The 20,682-nt window shown below is 39.0% G+C and overlaps 1 protein-coding gene across 4 annotated transcripts in view; it reads left to right on the forward strand.

The window, feature by feature from the left end:
* The first annotated feature begins 1,311 nt into the window (after positions 1–1,311).
* Positions 1,312–20,682, forward strand: part of RADX (RPA1 related single stranded DNA binding protein, X-linked) — a 77,866-nt gene continuing 58,495 nt past the window's right edge. For 2 of the 4 annotated variants that reach the window (XM_003360407.5, XM_085008049.1), the window contains exons 1-3: positions 1,312–2,068; positions 13,076–13,218; positions 14,982–15,174. In XM_003360407.5, coding sequence (XP_003360455.4) covers positions 1,426–2,068; positions 13,076–13,218; positions 14,982–15,174 — 979 coding nt within the window. In that variant the 5' untranslated portion in view covers positions 1,312–1,425. The remainder of the gene's footprint in view (positions 2,069–13,075; positions 13,219–14,981; positions 15,175–20,682) is intronic. The other 2 variants (XM_085008050.1, XM_085008051.1) reach the window with 1 other exon arrangement.

Consider the following 20,682-nt stretch of genomic DNA (forward strand, 5'->3'; position numbering starts at 1 on the left):
CTTCTGTAGCATGGAATCTATTCTTGCTGTTCCCTCTGATTTAAGTACCCTTTCCCAAGAAATCAACACACTCCCTCCCTCACTTGCTGCAAGTCTCTGCTCTGTTAAATCTCTTAATAGAAACCCCTTTTCTAATCATATTCTATGTAAAATATAAACCCCTGCCCCCTTTCCTCCTTTTCCCCTGAATGTGTTTTTTAGTCTCCAAAGCAGAACTCTACCTGGTCTAGAGCAGACACTCAAGAAATATATGCAGAATTAGTGAATTAGTTAAATATTAATAATGACAGGGTTCTTCAGCCCCCACAGTGAGAGGCCCGAGTTAAGGAGCCTGACTACTGTGATCCCCACTGGCCTAAAGCAGTGCCTCCTTCATGGTAGGGACTTAACTAGTGAATAAAGAATGATGAAATAGAGAGCCAGGGGAGGTTAATACAACCAAAGATACCTAATTCTGTCTTTGAAAGGTATTTTTAGGACAATTCCTACCTTCTGTGTATGCTGGCACATCTGAGTACATAGAATCAATATTTTATATTTAATTCTGACTATTCTTACTAGCTTTTCCACATTACGTTCATTCCATATGCATTGCTTGTAGTTCAGAAATGCAATTTCTGAAATTTTATATCCTACCTGTGTGTTAAGCCAGGTATTGTATAAAACAGAAGTATATTTTAAGAAGTCTACTCTAAAGACAGCTCTTTACCAAGCCGGTTCTATAATTTTCTGTCTTAATGTGCACTTAATCACGAATTCACTCACCCTGCACTCAGGGAGCCACTGCAATTATGGGAAGGCTAATAGCAATAGCAACTAATGTTTATGGAGGACTTTGTGTGCTAGGTACTGTCCTGAAGGCTGTGCATACATTATCTAGTTTCGTTCATACTACAGGAGACCCATATTGTCACAGTCACACATATTAACCAACTCTAATTTACTTTCTCTTGCTAGTCCAAGGCCAAAACCCCCAAACCCCCGAGAAATGACTATCGTGCCTCCCCCTTCAAGCCTTTTGCTCTTTTCCAGTGCCTCTCGGCACCCTCTTTTCTGCAAGAGCCCTGAGGGCTCCTCCCCCTCCCTCTGGCTACTTTGCTTTGGGAACCATGGCGACCAACGCTTTTCCCGCTTCTGCAACCCTGGCAAATCCGTGAGGCACCAGGTTAGAGGACCCGCTACGTAACCGCGTGTGTGGCTGCCTAGTAACCGTGCCTGGCACACAGTAGCGCGCCAAACGGGAGGCGGGGCCAGAAAGCTGACGCACGAGGGTACTGTCTTTGTAGCTTCTGGACGGGGCGGAGCCTCACCAGTCCGCAGGGACAGAGTAGAGATCGTCGCCCAAGCGCGCGGTTTCTTACTCTCTCAGCCTCAGACCGGGCAGACTAGCTTTGGGGAGCGAAGAGGGTACGCAGTCACCCCGCAATGTCTGGTGAGTTAGGTCCGCCACAGGCCGGCCCGTCACGTGCTGGGCATGATTCGCCAAACGCGGAGAGAAATCGTATTGGGGTCCCGGGAGGTGTGATCCGAAGGGCCGGTGCCACGGGGCGCAGGTCCTGGATCCAAAAGGTTCTTGAGCAAATAACGGATTCACCTCGCCAGTGGGTCACCCCTTCGGAGGTGGTGCCTGTCGCTGTTTTGGCCGTCCAGAGGTACCTGTTAGAGGATGAGCCACGCGACGTGGAACCTAAACCTCCGCTTTACTGCTATGATGTGACCATCTCGGACGGGGTGTACCAGGAGAAGTGCTACCTGGATCCCAGCCTGAATTCTCTCGTATATAAAAATATTCTCAAAGTTGGCATAGAAATGAAAATTTCGAGAGTCTCGTGCATTTACAACGAGAAAAGATTAGGCCAGGGGATCCTGTGCATAGATAGCGTCCACTGCGGGGAGACCTTGGAGGCTATTTCTTTAGAAACTCCCTTTAGAAATAGAGCGCACCGGGAGGTACCCGAGAGGCCATTGAGGGGCGGAAAGAGTCATTACCTGGCCCTGTGGAATAACGAAGATCCGTACGGAGATATCTGGTTAACCAACAAGCAGCCCGAGGAGCACAACTTTAACAGTAAGTAATTGGAGGGAACGACGATGGGGTTAAAAAAAATTAGTTTTCCAGAGCTTGCTTTAATAGAAAAGGAAACGAAGGTGCTTTGGTATTGTTAATTATAAGCTGGGAGTGGTAGTAGACCAGGCTTGATGAATGATGGAGAGATGCTCGCTTGATGAAATTTGCACAGCTCGCGTCTTGCTTTGATTTTAAACGTGGCCCTTCAGGAAGTGTCTGAACACATCTTAATCTGGTGAACGTAGTGATGTTGCAGCCAATATTCCTCATGTGTTCGTTATACTTTTGACTACAGTGGAATTCACCTCAGTTTTATTCCCATTTCAGTCGTGGAAGTAGTACTTTCCGTGTTGGAGCGTGTAGAGATTTGAATTCGGCATAAAAGTTGTAAATACTTGTGATTTTGCTTGTTTTAACCAAGATTCAAATAAGGATGTTCCGTCATTTATTCCTTAATAATTTACACTTAATGAAACGCTGTTTTTATTATTTGAGTGTAGCAGTTATGTAAATATTGTCTTTTGAATGCGTGATTTTGTGGGAAAGCTTGGAATCTCATTTTTATGTTTCTTATTATGCAACCATGAATGATACTGATCTGAGAAGTTCAGTTCTGCATCAGGAGTAGGACGTTAACCTGAAAATGCATGCTCCTCCGTCATCAACTGCCCTAAAATATATTTTTATCTATGAGGGATGGAAATAAGGAGAATGATTCTACTATAGGCATGTAGGTGTATGGAATGGGGAAATAAAGTGCAGAAGGTAAAATGAAAGCAAAAGATAATTTTCTACATTTACTGCTTTTCAGGTTTTTTTTTTTTAACATTGCAATCACAATGCTAAATCATAGATAATCTTATGACCTGTAAGAGCAACAAACTTGAAAGTGATAACTGGGACGAAAATATGCAATTAAAGTAACATCCAGTGATAAAGAAAAGAAGATGATGTAGAAATGTGTGGCTAAGGATGACTTAAATAACTTCAGCTTTAAAAGTAATTTATTCATTTCAGGGATGAAATAATGGAATAATATTTTATCACAAGCATGGAGTAAGACAGTAGTGCATTACTATGTGTTGATCACTTTTACTTTTAGAATTGAATACACAAATGAAAAATTGATGCTCTATGGGAATTGAGGGGAATAATAATTTGTAAAAATATATTTCATTTTTCTGATTATGAAAGTAACATCTATTCATTATTGAAATCACATTTTTATTACAAAAGGTAATGTTCATGTGCTAAAAAGCCCAAACTTTATATTTAAAGTATATTGTATTAAAGGTATAAGCCCCAAACCTAAGTAAATCCTTGGTGGCAGCATCTGGGAGTGGGTATATGGTATTCTTTCAGGTTTGGTTTGTGTTTGAAATTTTTAATAATGAAACAGGGTGGAGTAAAAGACCATTTTTATCTCTTCCTATGCATTCAGCTTTCCTTTCAGAATTTCAAACTGTCAGCATTTTGATGTGTATCTTTGCACAAAAATGTATTTTATTACATTGCATGATTTGTTATCTCCACTTCTTTCAAGCATCTTTAATGTACATCTTTTTATACCCTTTTACATAATATACCCTTTTACATAATATGCATATACCAGGACCTATATAATCATGCCCATGCTAATGGGTAATTTATAATTTTAGGCAGTTAGTGGTTTTTCTGTTTCTGATCTAGTGTTGAACATCACTAGGATATGCCTGTATTTGTTCACTGTGTTCAAGTATTTCTGTTGAATGGATGGCTTCCTAGAAGTGAAAATGCTAAGTTAAAGAATATTTGAATTTTTTAATTAAATGAATATTGGAAAAGCAGCTTCTGAAAAGATTGTGCTGTTTTACATTCCCACCAACATATATGAGAGTGCCCATTTCCCCATATCATAGCATTATTTTTTAAGTATATCTTTTGACTTTTTCTAATTGTCCTAGGATTTCTTTGCCAATAGGTATTGAGTTTTTGTCTGTCATATATTGCAAATTATTTTCTCCCACTCTGTGCCTTTTCTCTTAACATCGTGGTGCGATTTTGTGCTTTTAAAACTTTTCTGGAGTTCCTGTCGTGGCTCAGTGGTTAACAAAGCCGACTAGGAACCATGAGGTTGCAGGTTCCATCCCTGGCCTCGCTCAGTGCGTTAAGGATCCTGCGTTGCCCTGAGCTGTGGTGTAGGTCGCAGACGCGGCTCCGATCCCTTGTTGCTGTGGCTGTGGTGTAGGCTGGCGGCTACAGCTCCGATTGGACCCCTAGCCTTGGAACCTCCATATGCTGCTGGTGCAGCCCTAAAAAGACAAACAAACAAACAAAAACAAATAAACAAAAAAACCACCTTTTCTATTAGGTATAAAGTGTACACAGTAAAATAGAAAAATCTTAAAAGTACAGATTCTATCTATCTATCTATCTATCTATCTATCTATCTATCCATCCATCCATCCATCTAACCACCCTCTCAGATCGAGAACCAAAAGTTTCCGGGTTCAACATCCGATTCAAAAGGTAACCAACAGATCTCAGCTTTTTAAAATGGAGCCTAAATTTTGCCACGCTACTGTCTAAGTCCCTCCAGTGGCTCCCCATTGCACTTAGACAAACAAACAAACAAACAAACAAAAAATCCAGACTTCTGCCCGGGTCCACGTGGCCTTATGGCGGCGTTTGGCAAACTCTGCAAAGAGCCAGATTGATAGTAACTCTTTTTGTTTTTGCTAGACCTGTGGTCTCTGAGGCAGCTCCCCAACTTTGCCATTGTTTATGGAAAGCAGGCACATAAAATATGTAAATACATGGGTTTGGTTGAGTTAAAAATAGGACTTTATTTACCAAAACAGGCAGCAGGCTGGATTTGGCGCGAGGGCCGCAGCTTGCCACCCCTGTCCCGCAGCACCACGTGCTTAGCGCACCGGCCCTAACCTCTCTCCTCTTCCGCCGCTTTGTTTTAGCCCCGCCAGCCGCCTTTTTCATCTTCAAACCTCTAGGCTCTGTCCTGCCCTAGGTACTTTGCTCCTGCTTTTTGCTCTTTCTGCAAAGTTCCTTCTAATCCTCAGGTTTCAACTCAGATATATAAAAACATAGTAGGAGTTCCCGTTGTGGCGCAGTGGTTAACGAATCCGACTAGGAACCATGAGGTCGCGGGTTCGGTCCCTGGCCTTGCTCATTGGGTTAAGGATCCCGCGTTGCCCAGAGCTGTGATGTAGGTTGCAGACGTGGCCAGGATCCCACGTTGCTGTGGCTCTGGCGTAGGCCGGTGGCTACAGCTCCGATTAGACCCCTAGCCTGGGAAATTCCATATTAGACCCCTAGCCTGGGAAAGTCCATATGCCCCGGGAGCGGCCCAAGAAATGGCACAAAGACAAAAAAAAAACAAAACAAAACATAGAAAAGGGTTATTTAACTATGTATTTCTCCCCATTTGTTAGTAATACTTCACTGTCAAATGCCATTCGTCGAATTGATAACACTCTGAAATGATTGTTTTCCTTATCCTGCCACTAGTTTATAAGATCCAGGAGGGCAAGCTCTCATTTTTTTTATTTCTTTTAACTCACTGCTGTGGGCCGTGTCTCCTCTACCCAGAACAATCTTGGCATTCACTAAGTGTTTATTGAATCAAGGAATGAATGAAATAAATTACGTTAGTGGCTTTTAAATGTTGAACCACTTTTGTTTCTACTTCGTCTTGCTTGTTATTGTTATATCTGTATATTCAAGTGAATTGGTCCATAGGTTTTGTTATTTTAGGAGAGTACTTTTTCAATACAATTTTGATATCAGGTTAATTAATATTAGTTTTGTAGGATGAGTTAGGAAGCTTACCCATTTTTCTGTACTTATAGAAATCTTGTGTTCATTGAATTTACCGTGAAACTATTTAAACCTGGGACCTTGAACCAGGATAGGAAGTTGGGAAAATGATTCCATTTCAATTTCCTGAAAAAGTAGTGAAACCCATAAGGCTTTTTTTAAAAAATAATTATTTCCTTTTATTTATGTATTTAACTATTCATTTTTTAATTTTTTTTTGTTTTTTTTTTTTTTGTTTTTTAGGGCTGCACCCGCAACATATGGAGGTTCCCAGGCTAGGAGTCTAATCGAAGCTACAGCTGCCAGCCTGCACCACCGCCACAGCAACGCCAGATCTGAGCCACCTCTGCGACCTACACCACATCTCACAGCAATGCTGGATCCTTAACCCACTGATCAAGGCCAGGAATCAAACCCACAAACTCATGGTTCCTAGTCGGATTTATTTCCACCGTACCACGACGGGAACTCCCATAAGGCTTTTTCTTTAGTTCATTTTTGAGAGTTCATATTTCACTAGGCAATTTCATTTCACCTAGATCTCAGAGTTGCACATACTAGTCTATATTTTTAAACTTCTGTCTTGTTAGTTACATCCCCTTTTACATTCCTATTTTTTGTGTTTTCACCCTTTTGTATGATCAGCCTTGCCAGAGGTTTTTCTACTTCCTTGGTATTCAAAAATAAGAAAAAACTTGTAGCATTACTAATTAAGAAGTCTGTATCATGGAGATGTTTCTACTTTATTTCTGCTATCCTTTTTAATTCTTTTTACTTCCTTTATTCATATATATATATACACACACACACAACACATACTACCCTCTTGAGTTGAATGCTTAATATATTTATTTCCTTGTTTATTTCTTCCAAAAGCTTTAGAAATTCTGAAATTTCCTGTGAGAATTGCTTTGGCTGTAACCCCCAGGACTTGCAGTATAGAGATTCATTATAACTCATTACTCATATTTTATGATTTTTATTTATTTTTTTTCTTTTTTGTCTTTTCTAGGGCCACACTCACAGCATATAGAGATTACCAGGCTAGGGGTCTAATCGGAGCTGTAGCCTCTGGCCTACACCAGAGCCACAGCAATGCCAGATCTGAACCTCGTCTGCGACCTACATCACAGCTCAGAGCAACACCAGATCCTTAACCCACTGAGCAAGGCCAGGGATCAAACCCGCAACCTCATGGTTCCTAATCGGATTTGTTTCCACTGCCCCATGACGGGAACTCCAGATTTTTAAAAGTTTAACTAAAATATTCCATATCTTTACCTTTAAATCTATTTGTCCATTTCTCTGAGAGTAATACTGGCTTCTCTTTATGACGGTGGTTTTGTTCATTTTTTTCTCATATATCTAAAAGTTTCTGATTTAGATGTTGCTATAACATGTAAGGTTTCATAACTTGTTAATATCTTGATGGATTTTACTCTTATCAATATGGAATTTATCTCTTAACCCCTTTTTGTCTTGAATTATATTTTGTCTGATAGTACTATTTACCACTTCCTCTGTCCTTTAGTAGCATTTAGGGCAATGATTCTCAATCGCGAGTGGGCATCCATAACACCATTACCAGTTTGTGATTCAGTATATCTGTGGTAGGTCCGTAGAATTTGCATTTCTTTTTTTTTTTTTCCTGTCTTTTTGCCTTTTCTAGGGCCACTCCCACGGCATATGGAAGCTCCCAGGCTAGGGGTCCAATCGGAGCTGTAGCCACCAGCCTACACCACAGCCACAGCAACTCGAGATCCGAGGCACGTCTGCAACCTACACCACAGCTCACGGCAACGCCGGATCCTTAACGCACTGAGCAAGGCCAGGGATCGAACCCGAAACCTCATGGTTCCTAGTCGGATTCGTTAACCACTGTACCACGAAGCCAACTCCGAATTTGCATTTCTAACTCCATAATGTTGCTGGTTCAAAGGTTACACTTTATTAACCACTGGTCCAGAGTTCCCAACGTGGCTCAGCTGAAAGGAATCTGACCAGTATCCATGAGGATACAGGCTCGATCCCTGGCCTCACCCAGTGGGCTAAGGATCCGGCATTGCCGTGAGCTGTGGTGTAGGTCACAGACAAGGCTTGGATCCGGCATTGCTGTGACTGTGGCATAGGCCAGCAGCTGCAGCTCCGATTCAACCCCTAGCCTCAGAACTTCTGTATGCGACAGTGTGGCCCTAAAAAGCAAAAAAATAAAATAAAATAACCACTGGTCTAGTGTTATGAGTTTTTTTGTTTGGTTTGGTTTTTGGTTTTTGTGGGGAGTTTTTTGTTGTTGTTGTTTTGGCCAGAGTATGCTGTGGTTTGATGTGAGATCTTAGTTCCCAGACCAGGGATTGAACCTGGGTGAAAGCACCAAATCCTAACCACTAGACCACCAGGGAACTCCCAAATGTTATGTATCGTTGTTCATCACTTTATTTCCATTTTGTTTTAGCTTTCTTTCTATAGCTAAGTTTTTGGGTTTTGACCCAAACCAATTTTTTCTCTTAAGAGATGAATTTAATCCATTTAAATTTAATTAATGATGTTTGCATCTGTTCTTGCAGTCCTACATTGTTTGCTAGGTGCCATGCTTTATTTTTTACTATTTTTTTTTTGTCTTTTTGTCGTTTTAGGGCCGCACCCACAGCACATGGAGGTTCCCAGGCTAAGGGTCTAATTGGAGCTGAAGCTGCCAGCCTATGCCACAGCCACAGCCAATGCCAGATCCAAGCCAAGTCTGCAACCTACACCACAGCTCACAGCAACGCTGGATCCTTAACCCACTGAGTGAGGCCAGGGACCAAACCCTCAACCTCATGGTTCCTAGTTGGATTCGTTTCCACCATACTGCCATGGGAACTCCTATTTTTTATTATTTTTTTTACTTTTACAAGATTAAAAAACTTTTTCTAGTGTCTTAGAAGTTATATATTGTATTTTTATTCTCTTTAATGTTTTAACAAAATTATTTGAATTAACATGTTTATGTCAATCTCCAGAATTATTCAGAAATTATAATACTCTCCTCCTGAACAAGACAGGACTCTACGTGGTCATGATGCACTTTGGCAAACTGCTACAGTAGATTTGAAAGTGTTTGATTTAGGTTTTTTCACATCATAAATGCTTGGGGTTTATAGTTTTCTCTTTTGTGCTACCTCTGTCATAATTTTCAGGATTTATCTAAGGTTATAAAATAGATTTGTATTTTCTATATATTACTGTGCTCTAGAACAACTTAGAGTTGAGGGAAACAGCTATTCTTTGAAAATTGTTCAAATTTTGTTGTAAAAGCACACGAACCTGGTACAAATTGGGGAGGTCATTATTTGTAAACTTTTTCATTTTCTTTCATGGTTACTGACCTATTCCAGCGTCTTTCTGTTCCTTAGGGCGATATTGATCATTCAGATTTTTCTAGAAAATTATCTTTTTCACTGATATTTTCATGCTTTGTGATATATAATCACAGATAATAATCTTTAAATGGTTTTCTCTATGATTACAGGCAATCACATTCCAAACATATTTTTGTTTGCTTTCTTCAGGATTGCACTTAGCAGAATTCTACTTTTTCATTAATTTTTTTTCAGGGAATTGGATTTACCAGTTTTACTGTACTTTTCAGTTTTTATCTTTATTCCTCTCCGTATTCCTTAGATGTATTCTTTTTTTTTTTTTTTTTTTGTCTTTTTTAGGGCCACACCCGTGGCATATGGAGGTTCCCAGGCTATGGGTCTAATTGGAGCTGTAGCCACCGGCCTACACCACAGTCACAGCAACGCCAGATCCAAGCTGCATCTTCAACCTACACCACAGCTCATGTCAACGCCAGATCTTAACCCACTGAGCAAGGGCAGGGATCTAACCCGCAACCTCATGGTTCCTAGTCGGATTCGCTAACCACTGAGCCACAGTGGGAACTCCCCTTAGATGTATTCTTTTGCAGTGGTTTTCAGTGTATGGTCCAGGTACACCTCGGTGTTTCCCAAGACGTTTTCCAGGGATTCACAATGTCAAAACTATTTTCATAATAATAATACTAACACTTTCTTTACCTTTTTTTACTCTCATTCTCTCAGAAATATACAGTGGAGTTTTCCAGAGGATACATGTCATGTGACATCGAAGCAGACTGAATATTTATGACGAAGAAAATATGCTTTATCCAGCTATCTTCTACTAAGCTAGACACTAAAGAGATTTGCAAAAGTGTAAAACAATGCCATTCTTCCCACTACATTTTTGGTTTTGGAAAATATAGTCATTTTTTTTAAACTACACTTTTTATTATACATAATAGGTTTGTTGCTATTTTAAAGGAATTAATATTTTTATTTCTTAGTCTTACTTTATAATATGGTAAATATTGATAAATATTTTCCACATTAAACAAAAGCTTTTGGAGGTTTTTTTCAACAATTTTAAAAATTGGGAGTTCCCGTTGTGGCTCAACGGGAATGAATCTGACTAGCATCCGTGAGGATGCAAGTTTGATCCCTGGCCTCGCTCACTGGGTTAAGGATCTGGTGTTTCAGTGGGCTTTGGTATAGGTTGCAGACACAGCTTGGATCCCAAGTTGCTGTGACTGCGGTGTAGGCTGACAGCTGTAGCTCCGATTAGACCCCTAACCTGGGAACCTCCATATGCCTCCGGCGTGGCCCTATAAAGAAAAAAAAATTTTTTTTAATTGTACAGGTGTCCTGAGACCACGGAGTTTGAGAATCACTTCCATTGCTTACTAACTTTTTATATTGAACATCTAGTTTATTTATTTTCATTCTTTCTTTTGATAATGAACCCTTATTGCTATGAATTTACATGATTCCTCATTGCCTATATATAATCTGTAATTTCTTTTTAGATTTGAGAGATATGTACATGCCTTTTTTTTTTTTTTTTTTTTTTTTTGGTTTTTACCCAACCTGGGAGAATGTTAAATTGGGCAAATGTCTGATCACAGCTAGTGGTCTGGACTCAATTGTAGCAGGACTCTTAGAACTCTGATTTTATAAAGCCATGTACTTCTTGAATTTATTCCAGCCAGTAAAGGAGGTTTATGTGACTGCATTGATTTAGGAGTGTTCCACATACATTCCAGATAATTCAGACATGATCCACAATTCATTTGTTCCATGTTAAAAAGGAAATCACTTAATTATCTCATATCAAATATTAGGACCTGTGATCCTGGCTAGTAATGTATTGGGAAAATCTGGAGGGAAATTTACACAGATATCCTAATACTGAAAATAGTGGGGGTTTTTAATGGTACATTTGTAATTATACCATACCATTCAAACTCTTATGAAAAAGAAGTTACAAGTATGATTTTCACACCAAAGTTGAGTGGATGCTACATTATAAAAATGGAAAGGGAGGAGTTCCTGTCGTGGCTCAGTGGTTAATGAACCCGACTAGTATCCATGAGGATGCGGGTTCAATGCCTGGCCTTGCTCAGTGGGTTAAGGATCTGGAGTTGCCGTGAGCTGTGGTGTAGGCTGCAGACGTGGCTCGGATCCCACGTTGCTGTGGCTGTGGTGTAGACCAGCAGCTACAGCTCTGATTTGACCCCTAGCCTGGGAACTTCCATATGCCTCAGGTGCGGCCCTAAAATGACAAAAGATGGAAAAAAAAATGAAAGTGGAGGACACCTTAGCAAAACAAATATTGGAGCAAATACAAATTCAGGTTTTAAAAGATGGGACTGTGGGCTATAAGAGAGCAAAATATGGAGAAAATTGCAGATGGAACCTCTCTTAGCCCAAGGAAGAAGACAATTATAAATGCAAATTAATCTTTTAAACATGGTGAAAACCTTTTAAGCAGTTTTAGTAATTGCCAGCAGGCTTGGAGATTAAAATATTTCAAAATAAATTATATGCTATATGAAAAGGTAATAAGTGCTATGTAGAAAAATAAAATGGGATGAAGGACAAGTAAGGGGGAGTTCCCGTCGTGGCACAGTAGTTAACAAATCTGACTAGGAACCATTAGGAAGCAGGTTCCACCCCTGGCATTGCTCAGTGGGTTGAGGATCTGGCGTTGCTATGAGCTGTAGTGTGAGTTGCAGATGCGGCTCGGATTCCGCGTTGCTGTGGCTCTGGCCTAGGCCGGTGGCTACAGCTCCAATTCAGCCCCTAGCCTGGGAACCTCCATATGCCACGGGAGCGGCCCTAGAAAAGACAAAAAGACCAAAAAAAAAAAAAAAAAAAGATAAGTAAGGGGATCAGTTTTCAATAGGGCGGTTACAGCTGGCATCACTGAGAAAGGAATCTTTGAACAAAACTTGAAGGAGAAGAGAAGGTCACTTGGGTATATAACAAGAAGACATTCCAGACCGAGGGAACAGCAAGTGCAAAGACCCTGATACAGGATCACGTCTGGAATGTTTGGGAAACATCACTTACACATATGAAACTAAGGTGACGGCAATGCGGAAATACATCATGAAACTGTTCTGTAAGTTAAATATATAAGTTCTTAGTACTGGGAAAATATTCCATGGCATTTAGTTTTTTTCTTAAGGAGGTAAATTTCTATTCGTCTTCCAGGAAGTAATTACACAATTTGACAAGGTAAAGGGCATTTTATTTTATTTTATTATTTTATTTTATTTTATTTTGCTTTTTAGGCCTGCACCCACAGCATATGGAAGTTCCCAGGCTAGGAGTAGAATCGGAGCTCAGCTGCTGGTCTACAGAGCAGCCACAGCAATACCAGATCTGAGCCATGTCTGTGACCTACACCACAGCTCACAGCAATGCACCACAGCTCATGGCAACACCGGATCCTTAACCCACTGAGTGAGACCAGGGATTGAACCTGCATCCTTATGGTTACTAGTCAGGTTTTTAACCCACTGAACCAAAACAGGAACTCCTAGAGTGCATTTTAGTTTGGAACAGTGTGTTAATGTAGGTATTTACCTGTTCCAGTGACATAGTAAATCATATTTTTTTTTAGCTGTGATTATTAGGGATAATGTGTATTACTAAGATGGGTTTTTTTGGGGGGAGGGTTTTGGGTTTTTTTTTTACTAAGTTTTGTATGTAAGAAGTATATAGACTCCTTAGCTGATGAGAAAGAGTTGCTTTGGGTATGACCTGGCTATAATTTTTTAACCAATAAAATAGAATTTTGAAATTACCATGACCTATTAAGCAGGATTTTTTTTTTTTTTTTGTATTCTAGATACCAGAATAATTTCCCTTTCTCACCTTGAAATGACCTGGTCTAACAGAAGGAATTTTCCTGCTTTGCTTGTGAGAATCTTGCATAAGTCAAAACTGCGATACTATGGAAAACCTGATAGAAAGATGATTGAGCCATACCAGGTATGAGTGATGATAAGTTATTATATGTTAATTTAGCAGTCATAAATTATAACTTACAGACCTGACTCTTTATTTGGACAATTTATGTTTAAATAACATGTTTTAGTTTTAGTAGTATATTTTATTTAATCTAGTATAACCAAAATTACATCACTATAATTAATATTTTTAAAATTAATTATCTTAGTCTTTTTCAATACCAAGTCTTTGAAACCCAGTGTGCATTTTATTTTATTTTGATTTTTTTATTACTCAATGAATTTTATTACATTTATAGTTGTACAACGATCATCACAACCCAATTTTATAGCATTTCTGTTCCAAACCCCCAGCGTGTCCCCCCACCCCAAAACCTGTCTCCTTTGGAAACAGTAAGTTTTTCAAAGTCTGTGAGCCAGTATCTGTTTGGCAACAAAGTTCATTGTGTCCTTTTTTTATATTCCATATGTAAGTGATAGCATATGATGTGGGTTCAATTTAATAATTTTTAAATGAACATAACTATGTATTTCAAGGTATTTTTCTATGTAGTTTCTTATACAAAAAGAAATTCTTTCTGCTTTAGTGCTCTTTAGTTCCCTTGACCAGCTGGTCTCCTTCCCACCTTTTTCTGTATCTTCAACCTTTTCTTCTTTACTGTACTTTCTATATCAGCATATAAATATATGCTAGTCTTCCATTTTAAAAAAGGAGGAGTTCCTGTTGTGGCACAGGGGAAACAAAACCGACTAGGAACCATGAGGTTGCGGGTTCAATCCCTGGCCTTGCTCAGTGGGTTAAGGAGCCCGTGTGGCCATGAGCTCTGGTGTAGGTCGCAGACACCGTTCAGATCCCGCGTTGCTGTGGCTGTGGTGTAGGCCGGCAGCTGCAGCTCCGATTCGACCCCCAGCCTGGGAACCTCCATATGCTGCGGGTGCAGCCCCCAAAAGACAAAAGACCAAAAGAAAAAGGAAAAAAAATCGTTGACTTCAGGACTCCTCTGTTCCCTCTTGCCTCCTCTTCAGGCAAGCTCCTTGAAAAAGTAGTCTACACTAGCTGTTTTCAACTTTCTTGCCTCCAGTGACGTCTCAGCATAATCAATTTGGTTTTTTTCTTCAGCTGGTTGGTCACTGACTAGAGACTTTCTAATTGTCAAAACTATCCGTCACTTTTCTGTTATCTTGACTCTCTGTGCCATGTAATGCAGATTTATGTCCCGTGTTGTTTTTTTTAACCCAACACTTTACTGTATTTCCATATGTTTTCAAGAATTATTTAGGTGTTCTATTGAGCTTTTGTTATAAATATTGTACATACTTTTAGGGAGTCTGTAAAATGTAGAAATATATATACAGCTTACGAATAATAACAACCCAAGAACCACCGTTAATATTAAAGTGTATTTTATTCCTTTTTGGTATGTGTGTGTATATATACACACATACATATCTGTAATATCATATGTATATTATATATACCACAACTATGCATATATTTATGCCTACCGTATATTACATATAACTATGTAATATATCATAGTAAATTATCTTACAAAATGGGAATCATCATACATAAAATTATTGTATTATATCACATTTTCTGGAGTATTTTCTGGTATAACAAAGTTCTTCATAACTTCATCATTATAGAATCTATCATATTATATCAAATTATTCAATGATTCTCCTATGGTTGTGCTTCTTCATTCTTAAAAATAAAATTTGAACACCCTGTAGGTAAAAGTAACAATACACATGTTCTTTTTCGCTTTTTTTTTTCCCCAGACATTTTTGGAAGTCGCTGACAGTTCAGGCACAGTGTCTGTGATTATGTGGAATGCCTTGTGTCCTGAGTGGTATAAAAGTTTGCGTGTTGGTTTAGTTCTTCTACTTCAAGATTATTCTGTTAAAAAGAGTTATCCATTCAGGATGCAGCCTCTCCCCGTGGATCCACATATCAAACTAATTTCTACAATGGGTTAAGTATTCAATGAATTTGTTATTTTATCACTATTTTGTTTGTATACATTTGTAAAGTACCATATCAGTCAAAAACCATTAAAAACTGCTGAAGCCAGAGCTCCCATCGTGGCTCACTGGAAATGCATCTGACTCGTATCCATAAGAACACAAGCTCAATCCCTGGCCTCGTTCAGTGGGTTAAGAATCCAGCATTACCATGAGCTGTGGTGTAGGTTGCAGACATGGCTCGGATCTGGCGTGCCTGTGGCTGTGGTGTAGGCCAGTGGCTGCAGCTCAATTTGACCCCTAGCCTGGGAATTTCCACATGCCATGGGTGCGGCCCTAAAAAACAAACAAACAAACAAAAATTACTGAAGCTGTTAGGACCTGACAAACCTTGAAATTCCTTTATCCATAAAAAATTTTAAGCGGGAGTTCCCATCATGGCTCAGTGGTTAACAAACCTGACTAGCCACCATGAGGACGCAGGTTCAATCCCTGGCCTTGCTCAGTGGGTTAAGGATCCGGTGTTGCCGTGAGCTGTGGTATAGGTCACAGACATGGCTCAGATCCCGCGTTGCTGAGGCTGTGGTGTAGGCCAGCGGCTACAGCTCTGATTTGACCCCTAGCCCAGGAGCCTCCATATGCAGTGGGTGCGGCCCTAAAAAGACAAAAGACACAAAAAAATTAAGCAATTATGTAATAAATACATTTATTATTGCATTTATTCATAATATCTCACCTGAGATATTTATTTATTTTTTTCTTTTTGGCTGCACTCACAGCATGTGGAAGTTCCAGGGCCAGGGATTGAACCCGCACCAGAGCAGCGACTCCAACTGCTTCAGTGACACTGTTGGATCCTTAACCCATTGCGCCACAAAGGAACTTCTACATTTTTAAACCAAGAGTATATATTGAAAATATATCATGAAATATATATTGAAAAAAATATATATATAAAATTCTCTTCATGAGAATATATTGAAAATGTATCATGTAGTCTTTACAATACATTTACTTATCAGTTTTAGCATCTGTCTCTTTATCCCATGCCTTTCTGATAAGTAATAGGACTTTTTCCCTCTTTATCAGGGCTCAGCAAGCTATTTCTTTTTTTTTTAATGATTTTTATTTTTTCCATTATAGCTGGTTTACAGTGTTCTGTCAGTTTTCTACTGTACAGCAAAGTGACCCAGTCACACACACACACACACATATATATATATATATATACATTCTTTTTCTCACATTATCCTTCATCGTGTTCCACCACAAGTGACTGGATATAGTTCCCTGTGCTATACAGCAGGATGCCATTGCTTATCCATTCCAAATGCAGTAGTTTGCAGCTATTAACTCAAGACTCCCAGTCCATCCCACTCCCTCCCCCTCGGCAACCACAAGTCTGTTCTCCATGTCCATGAGTTTGTTTCTTTTTTTGTAGATAGGTTCATTTGTGTCATATATTAGATTCCAGATATAAGTGATGTCATATGGTATTTGTCTTTCTTTTTCTGACTTTCTTCACTTAGTGTGAGAGTCTTGACTTCCCTCCAAGTTGCCAAAAATAGCATTATTTTGTTATTTTTATGGCTGAGTAGTATTCCATTGTGTATACACACCACATCTTCTTAATCCAATCATCTGTTGATGTACTTTTAGGTTGTTTCCATGTCTTGGCTATTGTGAATAGTGCTGCAGTGAACATATGTCTTGTATCTTTTTCAAGGAAAGTTTTGTCCAGATATAAGCCCAAGAGTGGGATGGCAGTTCTATATTTAGTTTCTGAGGCACCTCCATACTGTTTTCCATAGTGGTTGTACCAATTTACAGTCCCACCAACAGTTTAAGAGGGTACCCTTTTCTCCACACCCTCTCCAGCATTTGTTGACTTGTTAATGATGGCCATTCTGACAGGTGTGAGGTGGTACCTCTTACTAGTTTTGATTTGCATTTCTCTAATAATTAGTGATGTTGAGCATTTTTTCATGTGCCTATTGGCCATATGTATATCTTCTTTGGAGAAATGTCTATTCAGGTCTTCTGCCCATTTTTCAAATGGGCTCTTGGTTTTTTTGCTGTTGAGTTGTATAAGTTGTTTGTATATTTTAGAGATTAAGCCCTTGTCAGTTGCATCATTGGAAACTATTTTCTCACATTCCATAGGTTGTCTTTTTTTTATGGTTTCCTTTTCTGTACAAAAACTTGTCAGTTTGATTAGGTTCCATTGGTTTATTTTTGCTGTTATTTCTGTTGCCTTGGGAGACCTACCTAAGAAAACATTCGTGTGGTAAGCTATTTCTGTAAAGAGCCAGATAGTAAATATTATAGGCTGTGCAGGCAATATAGTCTCTGTCACAATAACTCACCTCTGCCTTTATGGAGTGAAAGCAGCCAGAGAAAGTATGTAAACGAGTTGGCATGGCTGAGTTACAGTAAAGCTTTATTTGCAATAAACAGGCATCTGTCTATAGGCCATAGTTTGTGGAGCCTACATGTATTAAGTAGATCTCAATAACTGTCTGTACATGGGTATCACTTGGGGAACTTTAAAGAACCGCAACACCCTGCCCTCAGATTCTGAGTTAATTATTCTGAGGGAGGGGACCAAGACATTGGTGTGTCTCAGGTGACTCTGATGTACAGCCAGGCTTGAAAACTATTGATAATGATCTTTCAAAATCTCAATATGATTAACAATCTTTTGAAGGAAAAAAAGTTCTTCCAACCATGCTAGGCACAAGAGATAGAAAGATAAGTAATATAGAATTCCACCCTTAAAATTAATCTAACAGGGTAATAGGTATATAAGTTGAACTTACTGTAAATTGAAAGACAACTGACAGTAACAGTAAGAAAAAAATGATGAATGGAAGGGGAGAGGAAATGAACAGAAATGTAGTTGAGGGAAGAATGGTCTGGAGAGTAGAAGAATGGGTTGAGTAGGAGAAAGTCTAAGTGTGGGTTAGGAATAATAACAGGATAGTTTGAATGTTACGAGAGGATAAATGGAAAAGAGTGTGTAGTGGGGGCTGCATATGGTCAGTAGAAGAATAAGGATTTGTGATGCCATCACTGCCTTCTAGATGTTGATGTTGGATGACAAACTATTGAGGTAATTTAGCTAGGTTTATTTCTTTCATGTAATTACACATGTAATTCCAAATGGTAGAAACTTGATGTAATTAAAAAAAAACACTAAGTAAATGGAACTCTATAAAGATGGCCACACCCATGGCATATGGAAGTTCCAGGGTAGGGGTCCAATAGAAGCTGCAGCTGCCGGCCTACACCACAGCCACAGCAACGCCAGATCCAAGCTGTATCAGCGACCTACACCACAGCTCACGGCGATGTTGGATCCTTAACCCACTGAGCAAGGCCAGGGATTGAACCCGCATCCACATGGATATTAGTCGGGTTCATTACTACTGAGCCACAACAGAACTCCTAAAGATGAAAATTCTGTTGTAAAAAAAGGACATATTATTTGCTAGTAATGTATAACTTTGTATATTGCCATTTTGTATATCGTCCTGTCCTACCTCTTACAAAGTAGTATTCAGTTGATATACACAAATAATAAACCTTGATAGTCTTGATATTTTCAGACTATATTCATAATACATATTGAGATAAAGCATCAAATGTTTTTATTTTGGGGCAAAGGAGGTTTTTAATTCATTTGAAATCCTAGAGTTTTAGAGCTGGAGGGACTTTAGATATACCTGAGCTACTATGGCTATAAAGGTGCTTAGTAAAATGCAGACTCTTTTCTGAGTGCAAGGTAACACCATGTAATACAAAATTTCCTCACTCATATATTTAAAAAACTCCTGAAATTCCTAAAAAGGTAAGGGTGAATTTTGTAGTCACATGGATGGTAATAGGCCAAATGAGAAATCAGTTATCGTCATCCTGGTTTGATCTTTGTTTGCTACATAGCATATTCTTAAACAAATTCTTAGAAAAAGACAGAGTTCCTGTGGTGGTGCAGCGGAAACGAATCTGACTAGTATCCATGAGGTTGCGGGTTCAATCCCTGGCCCTGCTCAGCGGGTCAAGGATCCAGTGTTGCTACGGCTGTGGCATAGGCTAGCAGCTGCAGCTCCAGTTCACCCCTAGTCTGGGAACCTCCATATGCCATGGGAGCAGCCCAAGAAATGGCAAAAAGGCAAAAAAATAAAAAATAAAAAGCAAAAAGAAAGACTAGTGCAAAAAGTATATATATACTCATCATCCGTTGCTGCAATAAAGTCCCACGTCTCTGACCTATGAGTCTCGTGTCTTTCTAGTTCTGTACCTTGAACAGAGAAGTTTGCAGAAAAAAAGGAAAAAAAATTCTTAGAAAAATATTATTGGCATCAAATAGAAAGCCCAGATAGTTCTATAACTAGTAAAGAAATTGAATCAGAGGTTTAAAATCATACAAAGAAAATACTAGCCAGGTATCATTTTACAGGCAAATTCTAGCAAAGATTCAAGAAATACATCTCCAAAACTATTCCAGATAATAGAATAAGAGGGTATACTTTCTAACTCACCCTTTGCTACCAATATAATCTTGATGATCAAAACCAAACAAATATTAATAAAGCCTAGCTTTAGCCATAAACACATGTGCAGATACTCAAAATTGAAGATTAGCAGACTGAATTCAGTTACATGTGCATAATGACTAAGTTGCATTGTTCTCTAGAAATGAAAAATTGATATTACATATAAAAATCTGTGTGTCACTTTAACATTAACTGACTAGAGATCATGCTAATAGAGGCACAAAAGGCATTTGCTGAAATTCTACATAATTTATCAATTTTAAAAAGAAAATAGCAAGAGAAGGAACCTTCCATAACTGATAAAGGATATTTACAAAATCAAAACAACAAACAGCTCTTAATGAGGAAAATTTAGAAACACTCCTTTTTTTTTTTATTTATTGTTTTTTGGCCATGTCTGTGGCATGTGGAAGTTCCTGGGCCAGGGATCGAACCCAAGCTACAGCAGGGACCTGAGCTGCTGCTGTGACAACTCTGGATCCTTAACCCATGGCACCACAAGGGAAATCTGAAACACTCCTTTTTAAAATGGGGAATATTGATACTTCCTTTTACTATTTCTGTTTAATGTTGTGTAGGCTGTCCCAGCCAGTGTGAGATGACAAAGCACATTAAAGGCATAAGAGTTTTTTTATTGAAATATAATTGATGTACAATAATATGTTAGTGTCAGGTGTCCTGTATAGTGATTTGACATTGTATGCATTACAAAATGATCACCATGATAAGTCTAGTAATCATCTGTCCCCACACGGAGTTATTACAATATTATTGACAATATTAAGATTTCACATGTAAGTGAGATCATATGGTATTTGTCTTTGACTTATTTCACTTAGCATAAGACTCTCTAGATCCATCCGTGTTGTTGCAAATGGCCAGATTTTTGTTTTACCTTTTTTAATTTTTTGCTTTTTAGAGCCACACCTATGGCATATGGAAGTTCCTGGGCTAGGTGTTGA

The sequence above is a fragment of the Sus scrofa genome, chromosome X, assembly GCF_054392235.1.
Source record: "Sus scrofa isolate SSC_HxYL_T2T_F1_AM1 chromosome X, Sscrofa_HxYL_maternal_Yorkshire_Landrace_v2.0, whole genome shotgun sequence".
NCBI classification, from domain to species: Eukaryota; Metazoa; Chordata; class Mammalia; order Artiodactyla; family Suidae; genus Sus; species Sus scrofa.